This window comes from Mangifera indica, chromosome 14 (genome assembly GCF_011075055.1).
Source record: "Mangifera indica cultivar Alphonso chromosome 14, CATAS_Mindica_2.1, whole genome shotgun sequence".
Classification (NCBI taxonomy): Eukaryota; Viridiplantae; Streptophyta; class Magnoliopsida; order Sapindales; family Anacardiaceae; genus Mangifera; species Mangifera indica.
Window position 1 is genome coordinate 4,617,472 of NC_058150.1, and position 23,487 is coordinate 4,640,958.

The 23,487-nt window shown below is 32.2% G+C and overlaps 3 protein-coding genes across 8 annotated transcripts; all 3 read right to left on the reverse strand.

The window, feature by feature from the left end:
* Positions 1-1,161: 1,161 nt before the first annotated feature.
* On the reverse strand, positions 1,162-5,747 carry LOC123196981 (proline-rich receptor-like protein kinase PERK8). 2 transcript variants are annotated; one of them, XM_044611146.1, is made up of 8 exons: positions 5,450-5,747; positions 4,130-4,347; positions 3,827-4,032; positions 2,729-2,855; positions 2,385-2,456; positions 1,986-2,172; positions 1,777-1,909; positions 1,162-1,699 (listed from the first exon to the last, which is right to left on the reverse strand). In XM_044611146.1, the coding sequence occupies exons 2-8, from the start codon at positions 4,278-4,280 to the stop codon at positions 1,436-1,438; spliced, it is 1,140 nt and encodes a 379-aa protein (XP_044467081.1). In that variant the 5' UTR covers positions 4,281-4,347; positions 5,450-5,747; the 3' UTR covers positions 1,162-1,435. The 2 variants fall into 2 exon arrangements, with proteins under 2 accessions (XP_044467081.1, XP_044467080.1); XM_044611145.1 differs by having other exon boundaries at positions 4,806-5,746.
* Positions 5,748-10,088: 4,341 nt separating this feature from the next.
* On the reverse strand, positions 10,089-11,764 carry LOC123196898 (chalcone synthase 2). Its single transcript, XM_044611048.1, has 2 exons — positions 11,509-11,764; positions 10,089-11,397 (listed from the first exon to the last, which is right to left on the reverse strand). Exons 1-2 carry the CDS (start codon positions 11,690-11,692, stop codon positions 10,388-10,390), a joined length of 1,194 nt encoding a protein of 397 aa, XP_044466983.1. The 5' UTR covers positions 11,693-11,764; the 3' UTR covers positions 10,089-10,387.
* A 5,311-nt stretch (positions 11,765-17,075) lies between these two features.
* Positions 17,076-20,529, reverse strand: LOC123196952 (histidine biosynthesis bifunctional protein hisIE, chloroplastic). Of its 5 annotated transcripts, none has more exons than XM_044611108.1 (6): positions 20,412-20,529; positions 19,898-20,108; positions 18,296-18,541; positions 18,119-18,214; positions 17,857-18,011; positions 17,076-17,498 (listed from the first exon to the last, which is right to left on the reverse strand). In XM_044611108.1, exons 2-6 carry the CDS (start codon positions 20,054-20,056, stop codon positions 17,273-17,275), a joined length of 882 nt encoding a protein of 293 aa, XP_044467043.1. In that variant the 5' UTR covers positions 20,057-20,108; positions 20,412-20,529; the 3' UTR covers positions 17,076-17,272. The 5 variants fall into 5 exon arrangements, with proteins under 5 accessions (XP_044467043.1, XP_044467045.1, XP_044467046.1 ...); XM_044611110.1 differs by having other exon boundaries at positions 17,857-18,008; positions 20,412-20,522; XM_044611111.1 differs by having other exon boundaries at positions 17,076-17,477; positions 20,412-20,435.
* Positions 20,530-23,487: the final 2,958 nt, after the last annotated feature.

Below are 23,487 nucleotides of genomic sequence, written 5' to 3' on the forward strand. Positions count from 1 at the left end.
ACTCACTAAAATCGTCACTCACTTAAATTTAATTTTATTAGAACCATTAAATATAATAATATTACTCTTTTACATGTTCAAAAATTTGTAGTTCAAATTTAGAACCCTAACTCAAACTCAAAACTACTAAAACCGTCATCCACCCAACCCTAAATCCGCTATAATAATATGTAAGGAAGAATGATAAAGATGAAAAGGCTAGAAATTCATGTTAATGACAAAATTAATTTTGAATAATAAAATAATTATAGATAATATGATAATTCAATTGATACCTTGTAGAATTTTTTTCGTTGATGACATAGCTTTTTAATGAAAAGTATGATACATGTATCCAACCAATAGAAAAGTATTTTAAACGGTTGTTCGATTGATGGTAATAAAAAATTATTTAACAAAATATTACGATAATTTTTTATTAATAATGGTAATATGGTAAGTAATTAAGAAGTGATTTAACTATCAATTCCACCTTCATATGAAAATATTATTAAGAGAATTTTGATTTTGTTAAAATTTTATTCTTATTTATTTATTTTTTAAGAAAAGAACTCTCAATTTCAATTAATATTATAAATAACATGAATAATGTTTTAAAATAATTATACTAGTGAAATTTAAATAAGATAATTCATTAGTATTTTTTTAATACAGTTAACCAATCACAATAATTATTTATACGTATCAATTTTTTTAAAGCATATGTGCACAACTTTTGTATATAAACAATGATGTGTCATTATTTAATTGGATAATTAAAAATTAAAGATAAAACAACGTCCACAAAATTGTGTACATAATTTTATTATTTTTTATAATAAAAGATTATCCAAGCCAATGGAATCACTAATAATTCTTTTAGTAACATTTGGGCCCTGTTATTCCTAAGTATAGTGTTCTGGGTATAAACAACAATAAGTTATCATATGATTAGATAATTAAAAATTAAAAATAAAATAATACATCATTGTTTATACGTAAAATTTTATTTTATTTTCGAAAACTTCTGGGCCTTGACGTCTTAAATGCTTTGGTTGGGTAATGTTTGTGGTCCGGTTCTTCCAATATTAATGTGTTATTTTCTTCAAAGTTTCATGTAACAATGAAGCAACCAACCACCCATAGAAGGAAAAGGCAAAGAGAAGCAGAAACACCATCATATTATTTGAAGTCACACCAACTCCAACCTTCATTTTTATATGAACAACAAATTTTATAGTTTACAACAGAATTTTCGTTACATTTGTAATGGAAAAAATGAAGGAAAATTAATCATAATAATAATAATAATGCAGCTGTTCTTTATACAATTACCAAACAGCTGAACTTTTTCTCTCATGTTTTCCAGAAACAAAATCAACAATTACAGGAAGGGGACAAAGACATGTATTTCACAAAAATCAGGCTTAGTATTTGGGAGGCAAACAAGTTCAATTCATTTTGTAGCTGTAAATAACTGGCTTCCAGGGGTCACTGTTGGGGTTCCTTCCCCCATAACTGTTGTCAAGCTCATTTCTTTCTCCAGTGTCCGGTCGAGTTCCATGACCACATAGCTCATCGAAGGCCGCCTCTCACTTGACGGATCCAGGCATCGGACTGTCAACCGTATGAAGTCTTCCATACCTTCGGTTGTGAAACTAGTCCCTAATCTCATGTCAATGATGCTTGAAATATTGCTAAAATCTTGACTGTTTTGCACCTTGATATGCCAAAGACAAGAAAATAAATTTTATCTCTAGAAAAGTACACATATTGACATGTCTGTTGATCACATACCAATTCAACCAGATTCTTATAAGAAGCTGAAGACAGCGAATCTGATGCTTCTCGCCCGCTTACTAGCTCCAAAAGGAAGACTCCAAAACTGTACACATCACTTTTTTCAGAAAATCTTCTGAATTCTTTCACCCTGCATAAGCAAACAACAGATGAGTGTCAACTGATAAAGTATCACTCTGTAAGGCCAATCAAACATGAAGTAATACTCTGGAGCAAGGAATATCTCATCAGCTGTGACTTGTGACGATGGCCCTGCAATATCAGTTCTCCCAAGAAAAATTCTAAGTCCAGCATCTGCAACCTTAGCTATGAAATTTTCATCTACAAGGACATTGGCTGTTTTAAAATCTTTATGTAACACGCGGGGACTCAGGGAGTGAAGATGAGCCAGACCTACAAATGGAAAAGTTATATGAGGCGGCTGATACAGAGAGCAGAGCTTCAAGATGCCTCGGTTATAGGTACAAGACCTTTCTCATTTAGAGGTAGATTTTTTTAAGATTTCAGAGTCTTCAAGAGGCTTACAAAAGAATTTCTGGGACCAATATTGATGTTTGGATTGTTTATGTAAAGAAAAGAAAAACTGATACCAGGAAACCCTTAACCTTTAGCTGCCCCAAGAGCTATTGAAAGTCGATGCTTGAATTCTAGCTTCTGACAGGAAACTTGGCCAGCTCCTGAAAGGAGAATAAGAGAAAAAATCAAGCATTTAGGAATCCAGTATATCATGGACACAGCATTTGAGTAAATGTTAACTTAAAGCAAAATCTTCACATATATCATACTTTTTGCACAGATATCACTGAAAAGCCAAGCTGACATGTCCATATATATTTAAGCATGCACACACGAGAGCGAGAAGGAAAAAAGAATAGCAGAATATTTTCACTTGTTATCGTAGTACATGAAGCTCATAAAAACAGAACTAGTGACTGGATTAGGGAGTTACCATACAAGTGAACGGAAACACTTCCATTAGGTATATACTCGTATATAAGAAACTGTAAATTATTTTCCTGACAGTAACCCAGAAGAGTCACAAGATTCCGATGATGAATAGATGAGAGGAAGTGCACCTGAGAGTAAAAGTCTGTCCTATTAGAACAAACAATGAAGAGTGCAGCACAACTATATGGTAGTAGATTACACAAGCAGGAAAAAAATATACAAATATACAATCCAAACTCATAAGGCAATCCTGGCTCTTTTGACATTTATAACAGGGGAGAAAAGGCATGATTGTTGACAATTTAAGAGAAGAAAAGGCCACATAACCGAATATCAAAGGATTCATCAACAGTCTGGCTACTAATAACTGCCATGACACTTCTTCTGCATAGTTACAGTTATCAATCCCTCATAAAAATTATATAAAGAAAATCATAAGAAGACTTATAATGCATTATGATGCTGCAACTGCAAGCAAGGTGTTTATAACACAAGCAAAACAAATAAGTGAATTACCGTTCAATCAAGTAATTAAATTAAATAGTTATCATAAACATTGTTGAGCCAGCAACATTATCTCTGTCACACCTCACAGCAGTTCTAATGCTTGAACATAACCCAGTCAGGTTACTTCTGATCTTTAAAACCAATGACCAATTTATTGAGACGATAGACGGAAATTCTTGAAAAAGACCAAAGAACTTGAGAACTTTGAGAGGTTAAGATCTGCAAAAATGATGACTTATATACAATCTATTTAACTCTGTATGCAGTCTTTTTTTCCTGTATTATCCAACAGGGATACTGATTTGACATGTATTAGCCCCGAGCCCTCTCTTTGATACAAGTCAGTGTATGCATCATACACAATATTTCTAAGTGAAATGTAGACCCTTCAATTTTTTACCTTAAACACTAGCAAACAGACATAAGAATGCAAAGAAAAATGTCTGCGTGGCAGCATCCAATATTAGACCATCCTATGACTCTCCTTACCAATATCATAAGTTCACAAGTTATGAGGTTTTTGGTTAACAATTCATTTATGAACCGTATTATACAGACAATTTGATTATTAGGTGAGGACAGTAGTTACTACCTCATCAATAAATTCACGACTAGGTGCTCCATGTCGCTTTTTAATGGCTACCAGCATCCCATTTTGTAGCAAACCCTTGTATACCTCTCCGAATTTTCCTTCCCCAATCAAGTTTTTATCACTAAAATTTTTCGTCACATGAGACAACTCTTCCATGGCAAAAGGCCTAACTTCTTGTACCGATAACTGAATCCCAACATTTCTGCCTGCAGCAGAGCATTGCAAGAAACCACGTGAATAAGTAATACCCCACAAGGAACTTGTACCTCTCGATATCTTAGAAACAGTACAGAGAAATGTTACCTTGAACAGACTGATCAGATGATCCAGTCTCTGAATTTCTTGAAACACTTAGATTATGATACAGGCAGAACCATATGAGATAGATAACTATCCCCATCAATGCCACAGCTCCTGCAGCACCTCCAATTATTGCCGCAAGAGTCGCTGACATTTGGTATGGGAACCACTCTAGCTATGAGGCAGTCTACAATTGGGATACAAAGTACTGTACATTGAACCTGAAATATAAAGAAACCCACCAGCTGATGAATCTTTATTTTTGGATTAAATCGAAAAAATAATTGGGGCATGTTCATATTAGAATGAAAAAATAATCATCTTCATAAAATTTCATCTCACAAGCAACAATTAACATCAGAAAATACTTGACACCCATACAACTGTCTAGTCTCCATAAACAGCTTTAGCATCATAAAGCAGCTGATCCCAAAAAGCAATTTTCACCATACAGTTCAAACCTTCTAGACATAAAGCTGCCAACACCAAACTAGTATGCTGAAGACATAAATTAATTAAATGTTCACCGGACAAAAACGTTGAACACTTGAATCTTCTGACAAATGACATCTAACTAACCATTCATAAATGTCAAAAGGATTCAAATCAGAGTTAAGTATTAGCATAAACAATTGAAATGTATAGAAAGTATATGGGATTGCCAGCTAAAGGCCCAAACCTGTATCCCCAGAGAAATTATGCAGCCAGGTCTCCAGAAACCTTAACTTCATTTGCCAATGACAAACAAAATCAATCTCCCAATATGGCTATCACCAAGACAAAGAGTCCCACATTTAAAATAAAGAATTCCCAAACAAAAAATAGTAAAATCCGATACCGATCACGACCAGGCCAATAGTTCTGGCCAGGTCCAAATCATGGGAAGAAAAAAAAAAGAAGAAGAAGAAGAAGAAGAACAAAACACAATACAAAGACAGGTTCAGCTAGCAACAACAAATGAATTAAGCATCCCCAGTAGCATCTTTCTATCTCTATGTATCCCTTGTACTTTTGAATTAAAAAATTAAGTAAACAAATCCTTCTGTAGTGTGTATCATCGTTGGATACAGGCAATGCCGACAGAAAGCGACCTTGCGCCGACAACACAAACACAAAAACACACTCATACGCACTCTCTCTCACACTCACAAACACAGAATTTATTACTCTTCTCTACCAAACAATATATCTCAAACCCACCAACAAAAAAGAATTTATATAAACTATACAAGCATGTAACACAAACCCCACTAGAAACCCAATAAACGAATCAAAACCCAACAATTCTATGCTTTTCATGTTCGAAGGACAAACGTCACGAACCTCATGTACAAGACTGAGCAAGAATGTGAAAAATTCAAGGTGATTATGAACAAGAAAGAAACAAAAGGTATACTTTTTTATATAAATAAATAAAGATCAAATTTTTAATATAGTTTTTTCCTGTGGGCTGTAAAGCAATACAATTTATATGTATACTTGTCTGATGCTGCAAGTTGAGTGAAAGAGAAAGATAAGAATTATGTACAGGCCATCTTGGCTGTCAGTCTGTAACTAGTACACATTTGATTCACACCAATAGTATTTAGATTTTGTTTACACTCTTCTCATCTAAACTTTCTATTTCTTTTTTTATTATTAAATATTTATCTTATCTGATCAAATGATTGTCGTTCTTTTTCATTGTTCAAAAGTGTTTTCATATTTCTATTGGATTTGGACCATTTGGTTTACTTTATTATTTCATTCAACAGTATACTTCTTTTATTATACAAATTAAAACAAAATACCCACTTGAAATATTTAGGATGCAATAAAAGTATTTTTGCAAAATAGACAAGTACATTGAAAAAAAAATGCTTCTTTGAAAAGCATCTCTAGTATCTTTTTCAATTTTGTTGAACACTGCTGGGAAAGTATTTTCATTTACTCTTTCCATTCTAAAATTGAAAAAGGAAAGAAAATGAATATTTGTTTCCTTTACAAGAGAAGGCATACTAAATGATTTTTATAGTAAAATCCAAATCATAAATAAAAATACTTTCAATTCCAAAGCCATTATGTAAACTTTTACAGAGAAGCGCCTGCTTCCAAGAAAACGTTTTCCAAAGAAAGAACCTATAGAAGACATGTTTTCAAAACAAAAGGAGAAATTACCGAACAATTGTGTTGTGTTGTGCTGTCTTGTTGACAACAAGTCTAGTTTGAAAACGTTTCTAGAAAACAGTTTGGATTGAAATTACTTGAAAGAGTTTGTATTGTTTTACAGACAGTCTTGAGCCCGAGGATAAAAGACAATAAATAAAATAAATGCAAGAGAGAGCTGTCTTTCCCACCAGCCAGCAATGTTGACATTGCTACAACTCACTCTTATAATATTATTTTATAACCTATAATCTATCAAGCACATGGGATATAATGGCTACTGTTTTTTTTCCTCTTTTTATATTTCAAAGTTCTCACATGAACACTTTGGATTCTTGTTGCCATGTTTCAATAATCCAAGAACTAGCCCAAAGTTGATTTTATTGTTGTTTTCATGTGCAAGTTTCACTGCATAAACCAACCATACTTTTTTATAATTTATTTATAACGGTAGATACTAATAATTGATATTCTAAATCATTATTAAAAGTTTGATTTTTTTAAGCAAAATAAAAGGAATGAATGTTAAAAATTAAATTATCAGATCATCTCTCTCTCTCCTTCACTCTTCTTCATCTCTTTGTTCTTTTCTCTTTAGTGGTATTATTCTATTTTTTTTTATTTCTCTTTTCTTTTTTTTTACGATACAATCGATCACAATCTAAATAAGTTATAAATAAAATAAGTTTTAATTTGTTGATTTAAGTATCCTCTGTTCTCATAAGCTCAACCCTAAGCCAACAACATCCCACAAGCCCCATGACAAATTGAATCCTAGCCCAACAATCTTGTCAACTGGTTCAAGCAAAAATCCATTAATAGAACACCTAAAAATCATTGTGCTTTGTGAAAACAATAGCCACCAAAGTTGCCAATGATACCAAACATAAAAATAGAGAAGTGTAATGTGGGTGACAATTGAATACAAGTTACTAGGTTGGAATGATTGGGAGGTGTGAGGAAGTAGGTGGAGAGTACAATGGAGAAATTGTAACCATAAAAGGTGTTGGGTTCTCAATATTTAGTAATTTTAGATAAAATTAGGGTTGTTGATTTTTTTTTTTTTTGGGTTTGATATATTTTTTTCATAAGTACGTATTATATAAACAAAAAGTAAACGGGTCTTCCAAAAAATGCACTCAGAGACAATTTAGGCTCAATCTAACTTTTAACAAAAGAAACACTAATTAAAGACTAAGATAAAACTACAAGACACTATATAAAATTTAAAAAAGACAAAAAATAAACTCAAAAGAATTATATATTAAAGTTTTTTCTAAGTTTTTATAAAGATAAAATTCAAAAGAGAAAACTTATAGAAAAACCAAAATATCTATCCATGACAAGCTTGTTTAAACAAAAACACAAAACCCATCTAAATCTATACAAGCTATTTACAAAGACTTCTGTTTTTTAGGGCTATTGACTTATTGTCACGATTTGACTAATTATGCATTGATCTACTCATTTTTGCTTTGGCTACCCATAATGTCCATTTCATTATTTTGAGAGAGATTTTTGTCAAATCCCTCACCGGTTTAAAAACCTTGGATTGCCTTCACACATTAATAATTTTAATAATAATATTGTAATAACTAATAAGAAAAACATGTTTTATCTTATGTTTTCATTTGAAACTTGTCCCACCAAGGAGATTATAAGAAGAAAGAGATTTAATTTAAAATGGTCAATCACAACTTAGGCTACGAAATTAAATATATAAGATTAATGGTTTTAAAAGTAGGATTCGAATCGAACTAAACTTGAGTTTGAATTTGTTTCAAAACTAAAATAACATCGTTTTAGTGAGTATTAATTAAAATAATATCATTTTAATTAATTTGTATTAAATTTTTTAAGTTTACAAGTTTTATGAGCCGAACACTCTTGAAATTTGTATTCGAATTCAAAAATATTAAACTTTCAAACTCAAATTATATTCAAATCTAACTTATACATGTTGGGGTCTTTTTTAATTAATTAATCATATGATACCAATTATTAAATGTAGCATTAATTATAATAATAAAATCAATAATAATAATTATTATTATTATTATATTTCAACAACATGCTTAAAATTACAATGTCAACGTCAACGTCCAAATATTATTCTATTTCACCTTGGTTCTTTCAATCTTGAGGTGTGACTGGAAGTTAAAACTTTCCAAGTCAATTTCACCAAACCTCAAAAAGGAGGTGAACGGATTATTTTTTCCATTTTTTTTAGGACCATTGAAAATAAAATTTAAAAAATGAAAGAAAAATAACTTTTTTAAAACTTAATCATGTAAAAAATTATTAATTTTATAAATTAAAAAATAATATAAATTTTTAAGATTTAACGATAAAATAACAATTTTATTATTATTAAAAATATATTTAGATTTTTTATTAAAATATTTAAAATTTTAAAACATTGCAACTATAATTTCAAGAATTAATTAAAACTTTAATGGGAAATAGTGATTTCATCTTTTAAAATTTATTTATTTAATAATTATACAGCTAAATTGTCAGGCTGGAAATAATTTTTTTCATATTAAATTGTATAATTATTTATTTTGCCCTATCACGAGTGGTCAGTCAATCAAATGATCAACATGCTTTTCGATTTATGAGGAATATATGGTTTGCTATTACTCGGCTTTTTAAGAGCCCAATTGGGACGACGATCAGATCCTGGACTTTTAAGTCCATAATTAAGGCCCTCGTCCCTCATAAATGACTATTTCCACCCCCCCGGGCATATAATTGATTAATATTATGAATACAAATAATATATATAATAGATAGTTTATGATAATATATTATTATTTGTATATAAAATCATATATATTATTTATATACATAGTTTTATTGATAGTAATTATACTACAAGAAGTTAATAATAATATGAATACGAAAATTATTTTGTAAATATTTGTTTATATTGTTCGATATTCAAAGCATTGTAACCATATGACATAACCTACACCTCTTGTTGGGGTTGAATACAAATCGAGTTAACTCTGTTCAATTTAAATTTATTTAATCTGAATTTGAATCGAATTTGAGTCAAAAGACTTAGTTTATTTTGAAACTGAGTCAAACTCAAGTTAGAAAGAGTTTAGCTCGATCAAACCTATAAACTGGATAAATGGTTCTATTTGATTTAAACTTAGTACATAACTCGATTCAAATTATGTTAATCCAAGTATTGAAACGATATTATTTTACCCATTATTAAATAAAATAATATCGTTTTGTTAATGAATCATGATTTTAAACCATAAATTTAACCCATAAATTTAAATTATAAACTTAAATTAAATTTGAATTGAATTTAAATTAAATTATTTTTATTTGAATCAATAAGGAACAAACTATTTTCATTTAAAACTAAAATCAAGCCAAAAACTATTCTGATTTGGTTGCGTGCCTCAACTATGCCCCTCTCAACATTTATCCACGTGGATGGAGGAAATGTCCAAAGTAAGAAGCCTTAATCCCCCCATTTTCCCACTAGATTATTGATTTAAACAATTCTTCCTTCTATTTGTATAAAATAAAGAAACGGTTAGCAGGCCTCTCAGCCCAGCATCTACCTATGGTTAACAGGCCTCTCAACATGTATGTATGCATGTATTATAGACGTGCTTCATTTGGCAAAATAATTAATCTCAGTTTGTAATCCCACCATTCAATCCCATATGTTTAAAAATGAGATTTTAGGTGTACCTTTATAATTTTATATATAAATAATAATATATTATTATATAATTATATAATTTTAAATTAAAAATAGAAAAATATTTAATTATATAATAATATGTAATTATTTAAATATAAAATTCCGCGGATTATTTTATTCAACTGAAAAGCTTGATGGAGAGTTGACTGTCACAATCTTAACAAAGCCAAAATAAATTTATTCGTTTGAATCAAATTTAGAAAAAAAAAAAAAAAACAGAAGGCTTATGTGGTGACCAGCCACGAGGAAATTAGCAGGAATGGGAGGAGCTGACTTCACCAACCGAACCCAATTCTCACATGATCACCGTAATATGGTCGCTGTTTTGATTTTTCCATGTATATTTACATGGTCATAGCATTTTAAAGATAATTTTATAGGATTCAGTGGGCGGCGGCCGGAGGTAGAGGGACACTGTGCAAAACGACGGTCTCGACGGTGAGACCAGGCCCGAAACCGAAGAGAACACCCCAGTCTAAGCCTTCACCGGTGGTGGTTTTGCCTTCTTCGATACACTTCTTTCTCATCTCATCCAGAATGAACAAAACACATGCACTTGACATGTTACCGTAATCACTTAGAATTTGTCGAGTTGCCCTCAATTTTTCTTCTTTCAGCCCCAGTTTGAGCTCCACCTGGTCAAGAATTGCTGGGCCGCCGGGGTGAGCAATCCAGAAAATTGAGTTCCAGTCGTTAATGCCGATCGGAGTGAATGCTTCAACCAGGCTTTTCTCGATGTTCTTGGAGATCAGCCCGGGAACATCTTTCAGCAGATGAAATGTGAGACCAACTTCGCGCAAATGTCCATCAATAGCACCGTTCGAATCGGGTAAAATGGTCTGTGCAGCTGAGATAAGCTGATACAATGGACGCTCAATTGATGTATCGGGATCGGAGCCAACGATCAGTGCTCCTGCTCCGTCACCGAAAAGTGCCTGTCCTACCAGTGAGTCCAAGTGGGTGTCAGTTGGACCACGGAAAGTAACAGCCGTGATCTCAGAACACACGACGAGCACACGGGCGCCCTTGTTGTTCTCAGCCAAGTCCTTGGCGAGACGGAGCACCGTTCCGCCGGCGAAGCAGCCTTGTTGGTACATCATGAAACGCTTAACGGAAGGACGGAGACCAAGGAGTTTGGTGAGTTGGTAGTCAGCGCCGGGCATGTCGACACCAGAGGTTGTGCAGAAGATGAGATGAGTGATCTTCGATTTGGGTTGCCCCCATTCTTTGATCGCCTTTGCTGCGGCTTCTTTGCCCAGCTTTGGAACCTCCACCACCACGATGTCCTGGCGAGCGTCGAGAGATGGAGCCATGTAGGCACACATGTTGGGATTTTCCTTCAAAATGTCTTCGGTTAGATGCAGGTAGCGCTTCTTGATCAAGGACTTGTCACCTGAAAATAAAATTCATCGAAATCACAATTAGTTTTAACTTTTAACCACTGAAAGTCAGAAACTTTCCTCATAGTATAAAAACAGTCCAAGAAGAAGAAGATGACACGTACACATGCGCTGAAACTTCTCTTTCAGCTCGGTCATATGCTCGCTCTTAGTGATCCGGAAGTAATAGTCAGGATAGTCAGCCTGATTGACACAGTTGGCTGGTGTGGCGGTGCCAATGGCAAGGATGGTGGCGGGGCCCTTAGCCCTCTGGGCATTTCTAATCTCCTCAACGGATACGGTTGCCATTAGTGAGACGTTTAAGTTAAGACTTAAGAGAGTAGGAGGTTTGTGAGAGCAGCGATGGGTGAAAGGAGGAAGACAAGAGGTGGGTTTTATACAAGAGGGAAAGCGGGTAGGTTAAATCAGCGGACAGATATTGACCACGTGGTGTGGGGTTAGGCCGCTGAAAGGAGCGGTCGTTGGGTTGCCGCAGGAAGTACTTCCCAAGCATTTTATAAAATTTCATGTCTTTGTCTTCACATAGCAGGAGCAATAACCTATTTTCAAAGCGGTGGTAGGAAGAAAGAAAGGATGAAAATTTTGGTTAATAAAAATAGAGAAAGAGATGGGAATGGAATAAAAAAAATCTCCACAGGAAGGGATGGCATTATGTGTCCCATCTTCATTCTTATCTTTATTATTTTATATTAATATTTGTATTTAAAATATTAATATATTTTTATAATTTTAGATTATTTATATTTTTTAAATTTATTTATATTTTTATAATACATATTAAAATAGTTAATATATGATAGTTGTGATATTTGAAATATTAAGTTAATTTTAATTTTTATTAATTTTATTATTTAATATATTTATATTATATTTAAAAGATATGAAAAAATAATTTTTTTTCTTATGAGAATAAGAATGGGGACAGGATGGGAAGAAAATTTTTATTCATAGAGAATGGATAAAAAATCTTTATCATCTTTATAGCAAATACAGTGTAAGAACGAGAATTAATATCCTTTCAAAGAGGGGAATTGAGATCCCCTTTTCGCTCGTCTTTGTTGCCTTCACTAGAAGAACAAAGACTAAAGATTAAGTTAATTAGTTAATTTTAGAAAATAAATATGGAAAATGCAATAAATCTTTAACGATATTGATTAACGTTTGATCTCACTGTTATAGTTCATTAATTCATTTTATTCTGATTAATTTTATTTGTTTATGATCAATAATAAATAAGAATGACTAATCATAATTCATTACGTTTATAAACAAGCATTAACTTTTGTAAGAGGGTTTGTATCTAACTATTCATTATGTATGATGGATGTATTTGAGATTTTAAATGAATGAAAAATAAACAAGTGAGAGTTCATAAGGTGATTTAAGCTATTGATTAAGATCTAATGTCCATGATTACGTATTTTTCTCTAAGAATAATTACATAAAATTAATCTTTTTGGCCTTATGAGGGATTCAAAATTATTTATATTATTTTTCTCTATATAATTATTTATATTTAAGAATAAGGAGGTAAAATTATAGTTCAATTTGTCATATTCAAAATTAAATTTAAAATCATTTTTAAATTTATTTTATATAAAAATAAAATAATATTTAATTCTCGTTTAAGAAAAATTTATTATTTTTTTACGTATACACAAGATACGAATAAAATGCTATCTAATAGGCTGGTTTTTTAAGACAAGAGATTTCTCCTTTCATACCAAGTTGAACTGAGCATGCGTCATTTGTTATCTCTACAGCTTGATGTTTTATCAGATGTGGTTATGTAAGTTTGGTTAACGTGGAGTTTCGCTGTATAATAACTGCTCCTCAGATTTCAAAGGGCGATTAGGACATTGAAAATTTTTCATCACTTTACATAAATGGACGACAGGTGTAAACTTCGGATCTCTGGTGATTTGCTGTAAAAAAAAAATGATGCTTCACTTGGTGGAGGTAATGCTTCTTAAGCTTTGTGTCGTGTGCATGTCGTGGGCTCAATGACACGTGTCTTAGACATGACTTAGACGGTTTGGATTACCTCGTTTTGTCTCGGATTGCCTATAAAACGGGTTCCTTCTTTAGTTTATTTCATTCTACGGGTTATTTCATCAAATTCTTTGCTGACTCTTTGAAAAAGTTCACCCTTGGTTAATTGGCAAAATATCTTACAAAATATTTAATAATATATTATAGATTATAATATCAACATCTAATAAATAATATTTAAAAAAACTATATATCCCACATATTTTGACAATGAATTGGTCAAAACCTTTACTTTAATATATGTGGGTTATCCTTTTTAAATAATTAACAATATATATATATATATATATATATATATATATATATATATATATATATATATATATATATATAATGTGATTTAATTTACATTTAATAATATTTGTTTTATATAGGATTTGTCAAAGTAAGATACATTAGTTTTAAAGGAAAACATGCTTAAAACCTACAAAAACTATTGTTTCAACTTTAATTTATCTTAATTGTGACATATTATCATTATGAGAATAAAAATATCAATATTTATTTAATTACAAATAGGGTTGAATTTGAATTAAGTTAAGTTTGAGTTCGTTTAAATTTAAGTTCAACTCGTTTTAATAAACCTAAGCTCAAACTCATTGATCTCGTCTTAAAGGTATTTGAGTTTTTTTTGTTGAAGAGGAGTCAAGTTTGAGTTCAAAGTTGAAATTAATTTTAAGATCGATTTGATACTAAAACGATGTTATTTTGATGTATATTAGTTAAAATAATATTATTTTAATTTATTCATATCAAATTTTGTATAGTCATGAGTTTTAGAAACTGAATACCTTTAAAATTCAAACTCGACATTATTGAAATCTTAGACTTGAGCTCATTTAAGGTAAGTTCAAGTTCAAACTCGGTTTGAATTTAACCCTAATTCAAAAAATATAACTCTATAATTCATTTCAAAATCTATTATAGAAATGCAAGTAAACATGCTTATAATAAGGCTATTATTATTCTAAGCAAAATATCCCGAATATATTGGAATGAATCAATAAAGAAACAAGCAATACATAATTAATGTTAGTTGATTAAATAAGATAGGGGGGTTGTTCAAAGTGAATGCGAGAGAAGACGAAGCTATGATATGGTATAGACCAAGTCATCGCGTTTAATTAAATTATATGGTGTTAGGTTTTAAAGGCAATGGCATTTATTTGTCCACACGATCTCACTCAACCAGAACATTTCCTAGCTACCCTCCTGGTCAAATTTAGATAATCTCTAATATAGTTTTTTATATATTAATACATGGCATTTGTCCAAAGTTTGGTGGGTAATTGGTCAAAAGATTATAGTTTGTTGTCTAAAACACGGCCAAGAGACTTATTCCTACCCTAGGTTCGTTGAATCTCCAAATTAATATAGGTTAAATATTGAAAATTCAAACTTTTACTCGTGAATAGTTAAAATTGATAAAATCAGTTAATCATAAGATAAAATCGTCATTTAACTAGTAATAAAAAAATTTTATCCATTTTTTCTATTAATTTAAAAAACTAACAAATTCCTTCTATGATTAAATTTTGAAATGTTACAATTTTCTTATGCTAGGTTTCCCTTTCTCAAGTGCAATTACCCTTTGGCGACCTACTTCCCCTTCTTTGTTGTCTTCATCCAAGCATAAAAATACTTCATCTTTAGATGAAAACCACAAAAAAGAGGATAATCGTGTTGAGGGTAATCTCATAGAAGAAAAAAAGTATCAGAGAAAGATAAACCTAATAAAAAAAAAATGTAATATTTTAAAATTTATTTATAAAAAATAGTTAATTTTTTAAATTAAAAGAAAAAAATGTGAAATTTTATTATTTTTAATATATTATTATTTAAATAACAATTTTATATTTAAAATTAACTAATTTTATCAATTCCAATTATACATAAATAAAAAATTAAATTTTAAATATTTAACTAGTAGCAGCTTAGATATTCAATAATCCTTGGCTAAGAATAAGTCGTACGGCCTCTAAGACAAATCCAGTAGTTGGGACCTACCAATTTTGAAGTGTGTCTCCATCAACTTTTTGGGTTGGTACGTGGCCGTGATTACTTACTATCGCTATCATTCTTCAATTTTATATTACCTTATTATTAAAAAAATCCTATATATATATATATATATATATTTGTCATTAAAGGGATCTATACAAACATCTACGACTAAAGATTTTTATATACTACATAATTTAAATATTAATAATATGATCAATATTTTATATATATATATATATATATATATAATATTATTATATAATTAAATATTATTTTATTTTAATTTAAAATTATTTAATAATATATATTAAATATTTATCTATTTATATATGTAAAATAAGTATATATAAATTTATTGTAATAATATTATATGTTCTAATTTACTAAAAGAAAAAAATTGAATCCAAGATGTACATTAATCAATGTAAAAATTAACGTATAAATTAGAAACAAATTAATTAGTAAATATGTTTAGAAAAGGTAAAAATATTAACTAATCTAACTATTATTACCATCATTATTTTTCGTGACGAATTCAAAAACAAAATTTAAAAGGTCAAAATAAATAAAAGCATGAGAAGAAACCAATTAACAAATAATGGAATTTAAAAATAATCAATATTATATTGATAGTTTTTATATAACCAAACTAATGATTTTTTACACAAGTAATGTTATGTTTATTTATTTTGAGTATGTAAATAAAAATATATTTATTAATATTATTATGTGATTAAATATTATTTTATATTTAATTTAATATCAGTCTATTATATGATGATATACATAACGTGTGTACGTATATAATTTTATTGTTTTTACACTTAAGGGGAGTGAATTGACCACCTTTGACCTCCCTTGGTTCATCACAGTTTTATCACATGTATATACTTTGTCCAGATATTGAATCACTACCAGCTTGACATCGGAATAATAGTAACAGACCGTATTCCGTCAACTTATTTTGAATTTGCTCTGCCTGTTCATCTAAACATCGAATCACGACTCTTACATGAACATAAGAAAGTGTTTGGGAAGAAAGAAAATAAGTGTCAAGAGTTCCAAACGTAAGTCAATTAATAACAACATGTGCTATATATATATATATGTCTGTGTGTGTGTGAGAGAGAGCACCTCACGTAATTACCCAAATTAATATTTTTTCAATTGCATGAAAAAATGGGTGGAAAGGACATCTCACTCTCAGCTGCTCAAGTTGGGGTGCTAATTATACTAATTGCAGAAGTGGCTCATGTTAAGAGCCAAGATTCATCGGAGAATTGCCTAAGCCGGTGTGGGCAACAAATTCGGGATTGCGCAGGGGGCCGCCTCACAAATGCATCCAAATATGGTTTGCAGTGCGTCAAGGGATGCAGTTCCGACAACTTCAAGTGCATGGAAGTTTCTCAGAATAAAGAGGCCAGTTCTGCTGCAGCTGCCGCCAACACCGCCAATGGCTGACTTGTACTAGGCTGCGCTCTATTAACCGTTATGTAATAGTCCCGTATGATCATATTCTATCACGCTTGGGAGGGGGGTTAAATAAAATAAAATTGTTATATTTAATTTAAAGTCTTTGAAAATCTGGCCAAACCAAACAATTTTTAGTCAAAAATGCAAAATCTCAAACCATTTGTCCTTATTATTGAATAGATGTACAACAAATTGAAATTATTCTTAGAGTAGTGTATACTTTGATCTGTATGATACATTACTGTCTGAAAATAGTAAAAGAATATCAGATAAACAAGATGACTCACCAGGCCAATTCACTGGGATTGTGGTGAGAATAAAAGCTGGTTACAATTTTGCCTAACTGTGTGATTTGCGACTTTTCTTTTCCTCAATACCTGATTGTGAAAATCTGTGCCGGAGAACTGCTAAGACATCTTCTGTTTTCACATCTTTAAGTGCTAGCAGAACCAGGGCATGATAGAGTACATCTCCCATTTCTGAGGCAGTCCGTGACTTGTCCTCGTTCTCCTCCAGCGTTCGACATAATTCGTCTGCTTCTTCCCTACCAGAATACCTCATCAATCTGAGTGCATTCATATACACATGTATATAAACATATGGCAATCCTGTATACTCGCCAAATTTTGAAAGTAACAAAAGGTTCAGTCACTTCCACTATTCCTACTTCCTAGAGAGGGTTGTATAAACTGAACAATCAACAAGCAATGCTTCATTACACATTAAACAAAAAAGGAAAACAATTGTTGCCTGCAGACACAAAATGGTTACCGTATAGCAATATTCAAAGCTATCGATCCTTATTAAGAGAGATTTATGGTAGGCACTTATAAGCTTTTAGCTCTAGTTTTGCTTCTTTAGTAAATTTAAAAATTATACTGAACAGTGACTAAAAATTAATTATTAATAGCAGTAATGCATACCGGATTTTGGAGCATAACAAGTTTTGATCAAGTAATAATCGTTTGGTCCACGAGGGTTTTCCATTTTGAGGAGCCGCTAACTCTGCTTTGCGCTGGGAAATTGTAGACTCCAGTGAGTACAAAGTAGTCAATGCCAACTTATTTTCTTCAGCCTGCTACATATGATTAAATTCAATTACAGACAGAACACTCTAGTTAGTCAGAAGTGATACAATTAAAGAATATGATTTAATTGATTAATTGAAACATTAGAGCTGTTAACCTGCTGATCATTTAATATATCGGTAACTGATGTAAAGTAACAAGTTTCTGCCCCGGTGTGGCAGGTAGGTCCATCAGGTTTCCCAAGATAAATTATCTACGTGGAAAGTTCTCAATTAAGCAGACTACTCACAATATTCAACTTAACAGCTTCTAATACAAGTAGTTATAAACATACAGAATCACGATCACAATCAAGAAAGATATCATGAACATTGACGAAATTGTTAGAGGTCTCTCCCTTCGTCCACAATGTTGACCGTGACCGACTATAGAATGTTGCTTTCCGAGAGGAAATTGTTGTAGCTAGTGCATCCCTGTTCACAAAGCCTTGCATTAATATGGCTCCAGTGTCAACATTTTGAGCTATAGCCACTGCCAGACCTTTCTCATTCCATTTTATACTGTTCAACAAAGTCTCAACCTAAAATAAGGCTGTTAGATGTTTTATCACCAATCATTTTGTACAGACAAAAGTATAAAGTTGAATGGAACACTAAACTACTACTACTACTACTACTACTAATAATAATAAGAATAATAATAATAAGAGACATACAATATTTTTTGTTAAATACATACATAGAGAGGATATATTAGTTGAGAGAGACATGTAGGGTCCAGATGTAGCTCAAAAAAAATTAATTCTTTTATTGGGCAACGATGGACACTCTCAAGAGAAGGTAAACAAATAGATGGGGAACCCATCCATGTTGTTTCCATATCTATCTTTCTATTCCAGACATGTAACAATCCCTACAACAATGGCACAGCAGGAATCTGACTAGTCTGGTTGAATCTTGTGCAGTCTTGAAAAATCAATAATACTATAACAGCCAAGGCAAAAATTAACTTACAAAATTTAGAGAAGTTCACTGACATGCTCACACAGATAAGCTTGCTTAAATTCAAACATCACATATAAATTGGAGAGTGATATGTAGAGTCCAGATGTAGCTCAACAATAATTTAATTTATAATTGGGCAACGATAGACACCTTCAAGGAGTGGTAGACAAATAGATGGGATGCCCATCCACTAATTTTCCTTTCCTATCTTTCTTTTCCCAGACATGTAACAATTCCTACCATAAAGGTGAAGGCAGGAATCTGACTAGTCTGAAAAAATAATAAAAAAACAGCACGATGGAAATGTTACTATTCCACAAGGTAAAATTTAAAAAAAAAAAAAAAACACCACCAACTTAAATGCATAAGCATTCATACAAACATTGAGAAGGGTAAGATGTAGCGTCCAGATGTAGCTCAATAGTAATTAAATTTATTACTGGGCAACAATGAACACTTTCAAGAGTTGGTAACAGAAAAATGGGAAACCATCTACCAGATTTCCATCCCTATCTTTCCTCTTTCAGACAAGTAACAATCCCTATCATGACAGAAAAGCAGGCACCTGACTAGTCTGGTTGAATATTGTGTATTGTTGAAAAAACAGAAATAGTAAAACCAACATAGCCTAAGAATAAAAGTTTACAAGTTAAGAAAGTTCAGTGCCATGTTTACACTGGTATGCTTCCAAGCATCAGCAAGATTAGCAATGTATCCAGATGGAAAATTTCATTAAAGTCATCACAACACATGGAAAATCTACGCAAAGGAAACTTTAATTAAGACTTCCAGTCAATTTCAGGCAACAAACATATGCAATCTTACAGACGCCTATATGAAAGCTTCTAAATGTAATCCATTAATCAGTGAAGACACAAAAGAATCATAAAATGGTAAATTATCAGACAATGATGGATATCAATTTACAGTACCTTAGATTGTCCAAAATTTTCCTCTAATTTCGTTGCAGAAGCAAGAACCAGATATCTTCTCTTATAGTTGCTTCTGCTGTAATTACCAACCGAAAATACGCAGCTACCCTTAGGGGTAACTCTTGTAAATTGAATACATGGAAAGTGTGCAACCGCCATCAAAAAAGCAAATGAAATCTTCTATATCATTTCCACACATATCACATCAATCCTGCATATATAAAACAAAGTGTTCATCAATTAACTGAAAAAACAAAAGTTCCTTTCATAATGACATAACACAGTTAAGAAATCAAACAAAAAAACAATGCAATAACTTTAAACTAATGCATTCAGTCTATGGTGCCGCCAGAGCTAAAGCACAGAACAAACAAAATGCAATCTTTTTGAAACCCCACTTGATTAAGCATGAAGTTCTACATCACTCATAAAAGAAAAAATATATTATCAAACACACAAAAAAAAAAAAAAAACCGTAGCACAAAAAATAGCAGAGAGGAAAAGACTAACCCACCTTTGTTAACGCTAGAGGAAACCCTAGCAGCGGATTGGTTATTTATATAATAAACGAGCTTTTCTGGGCCGTTAGATGTTAAGTATTAGATCTTGACCGTTGCTTGGTTTAGCAGCACTCTGGGCCTTTGGGTTCATCTTATTGGGAGAAAACAATTTTTTTTGGCCAAACGACTATTTCCCACCCAAGGTTTAGCGTTTTCTCAAATGTCCCCCTTTTAATTATGGAAACACCAAACATCCACCCATAGCCTGTTAGATTTAACCAAACCCTAACGCCTAAACATTTTATCTCTTTTTGCCCCCCTAAACTTTAAAAACTAACATTTTTTCTCAGCCTAAGTTTTAAAAAACCGCAGTTTCACCCTAGGGTTTGGTTTTGAAATCTCCGGCGACCTCTCCGGCTCCGTTGCCGACGGCCTCTCCCTCCCGAAGCAACCTCTCCTTCCGGCGATATCTTTCCTCCCATTTGGAGGTCCGATCGGCTCTCGAAGACGCCGTGGGAGATGAAGAACTTCGTCGGGAAGACGAAGCCGTCGTCTTCGTCTGGGAAGACGAAGAACTTCGTCTTCCCGACGAAGTTCTTCGTCTCCCACGACTCTCCGGGTGTCGATCGGACCTCCAAATGGGAGGAAAGAGATCGCCGAAAGGAGAGGTTGCTTCGGGAGGGAGAGGCCGTCGACAACGGAGCCGGAGAGGTCAACGGAGATTTCAAAACCAAACCCTAGGGTGAAACTGTGATTTTTTAAAACTTAGGCTGGGGAAAAATGTTAGTTTTTAAAGTTTAGGGGGGCAAAAGTATCTCTATTTTAGTATTATAGTAAAAATGACGATTTTACCCTTACCACCGTTAGGGTTTAGTTAAATCTAACCGGTCATGGGTGGGTGTTTGGTGTTTCCATAGTTAAAGGGGGGACATTTGAGAAAACGCTAAACCTTGGGTGGGAAATAGTTGTTTGGCCTTTTTTTTTTTAAAACATTTTGTAATAGTAAAAACACAATAAGCATTGTTTAATATTAATGCCAGGATAAGGATTGTATTGAACTGAACATTGAATATTATGACTTAGAGAATAAAATCCTTCATTTCTTTATTTTTTTGGCCAAAGCACTATTTCCCACCCAAGGTTTGATGTTTTCTCAAATATTCACCCTTTAACTATGAAAACACTAAACACCTACCCATAAGTAGTTAAAATTAACGGTGGTAAGGGTAAAATCATCATTTTCTCTATAATATTAAAAAATAAACTAAAATATAATCTATTTTTCCCTCCCTAAACTTTGAAAATTAAAATTTTCCCCCAGCCTAAGTTTTAAAAAATGGCAGTTTCACACTAGGGTTTCGTTTTGAAATCTCCGGCTCCATTACCCACGGCCTCTCTCTCCCGAAACATCCTCTCCTTCTGACGATCTCTTTCCTCCTATTTGGACTCCTGATCGACGTTGGAGAAACCTTGGGAGACAAAGACGAAGTTATCGTCTTCCCAGAAAAAGAACTTTGGGAAGACGACAGGTCCGTCTTTGTCTGGGAAGACGAACCCGAAGAAATTCTTTTTCTCCCAAGGCTTCTCCGACGTCGATCGAGTGTCCAAATAGGAGGAAAGATATCGTTGGAAGGAGAGGATGCTTCGGGAGGGAGAGGTCGTCGACAATGGAGCCAGAGATTTCAAAACGAAACCCTATGGTGAAACTGCCATTTTTTAAAACTTAGGCTGGGGGAAAATTTTAGTTTTTAAAGTTTAGAGGGATAAAAAGAGATAAAATTTTCAGACATTAGGTTCTGTTAAATTTAACCAACTATGGGTAGGTGTTTGGTGTTCCATAGTTAAAAGGTAGATATTTGAGAAAATATCAAACCTTCGGTGGGAAATGGTCGTTTGACCTATTTTTTTTGTAAATAAACTGATTATACTTTACTGTTGGTATATTTCAAATTACTTCCATTTTGATCTTAAAGATTAATCTAAATGGTAAAGAGAAAAGCTTTCCTTACAAAAGATTAGAGTTTGAATAGTATGATCTTTCACATGTAAAAGATTAAACTATAAATAGCTTAGACAGTATGTTATAATTTAAACACATTGCGAGCTTTCTTCTTATAGGCAAAGCAATGGTTATTATTGAGTGGTGTCATTTATATGCAAGTTTAATTGAAGTGCAGATAAGACCACTTCTATCTAAAGACAACGAAAAAGTGACCGTTATCAATTTCAATTATATTTGTAATTTTTGTTTCAATTTTCTGTTATCATTGATCACCTTTTATCTTTATCCTCAATTAGGGTTGGACTCGAACCGAGCTCAAGCTGGCTCGATCGAACCCGAAACGAGCTAAGCTTGGTCGAGCTCGAGCTGGCTTAGTAGATTTTTTTTAAAATTTTTTTATACAAAACGATATCGTTTTGATTAATATATATTAAAAACGATGTCGTTTTGATAACGAAAAATAAGTTGAGCTGAGCCAAACTCGAGCCCAAAACGAGCCGGCCTTAATTGAGCTCGAGCCGCCCATACATGAACTGAGTCAAGCTCGAGCTGGCTGTGAGCCGAGCTTGGCTCGGCTCGAATCCAGCCCTATCCTCAATCATCATGAAACGTTATAATTGTCTCTTTTGTCAATAATTTTCATTTTGTTATTTAGATTCAATATACTAGAATTTAGAATATCTTTTTATGTAAATACATTAGGGTTTTTTTCTCATCTTATTAATACTAGATTGTATAAAAGCAAAGTGTACCACTTTAAAAATTCATCTCGTTATAAATTATTTACACAAGATTATAAGTAATATTATGTGCATAAACAATGATATGTCATCATATGATTATATTGTTTTATATTAAAGACAAAATAATACTCAATCATATAATAACATGTCATTATTTATACACAAAATTGTGTATATAATTTTATTATAGGATTATACCTCTAAACTTTCATACTTCTGTTGGTGGAGTTCACTCAAAATATAAGAATCGAAATAATACTAATTACAAATTGTCATAATCAGATTAAGATTCTTAAAACAAAACCAAAACAAGGCAAAAACATGGGTAATAAATAGAGGCTTGAA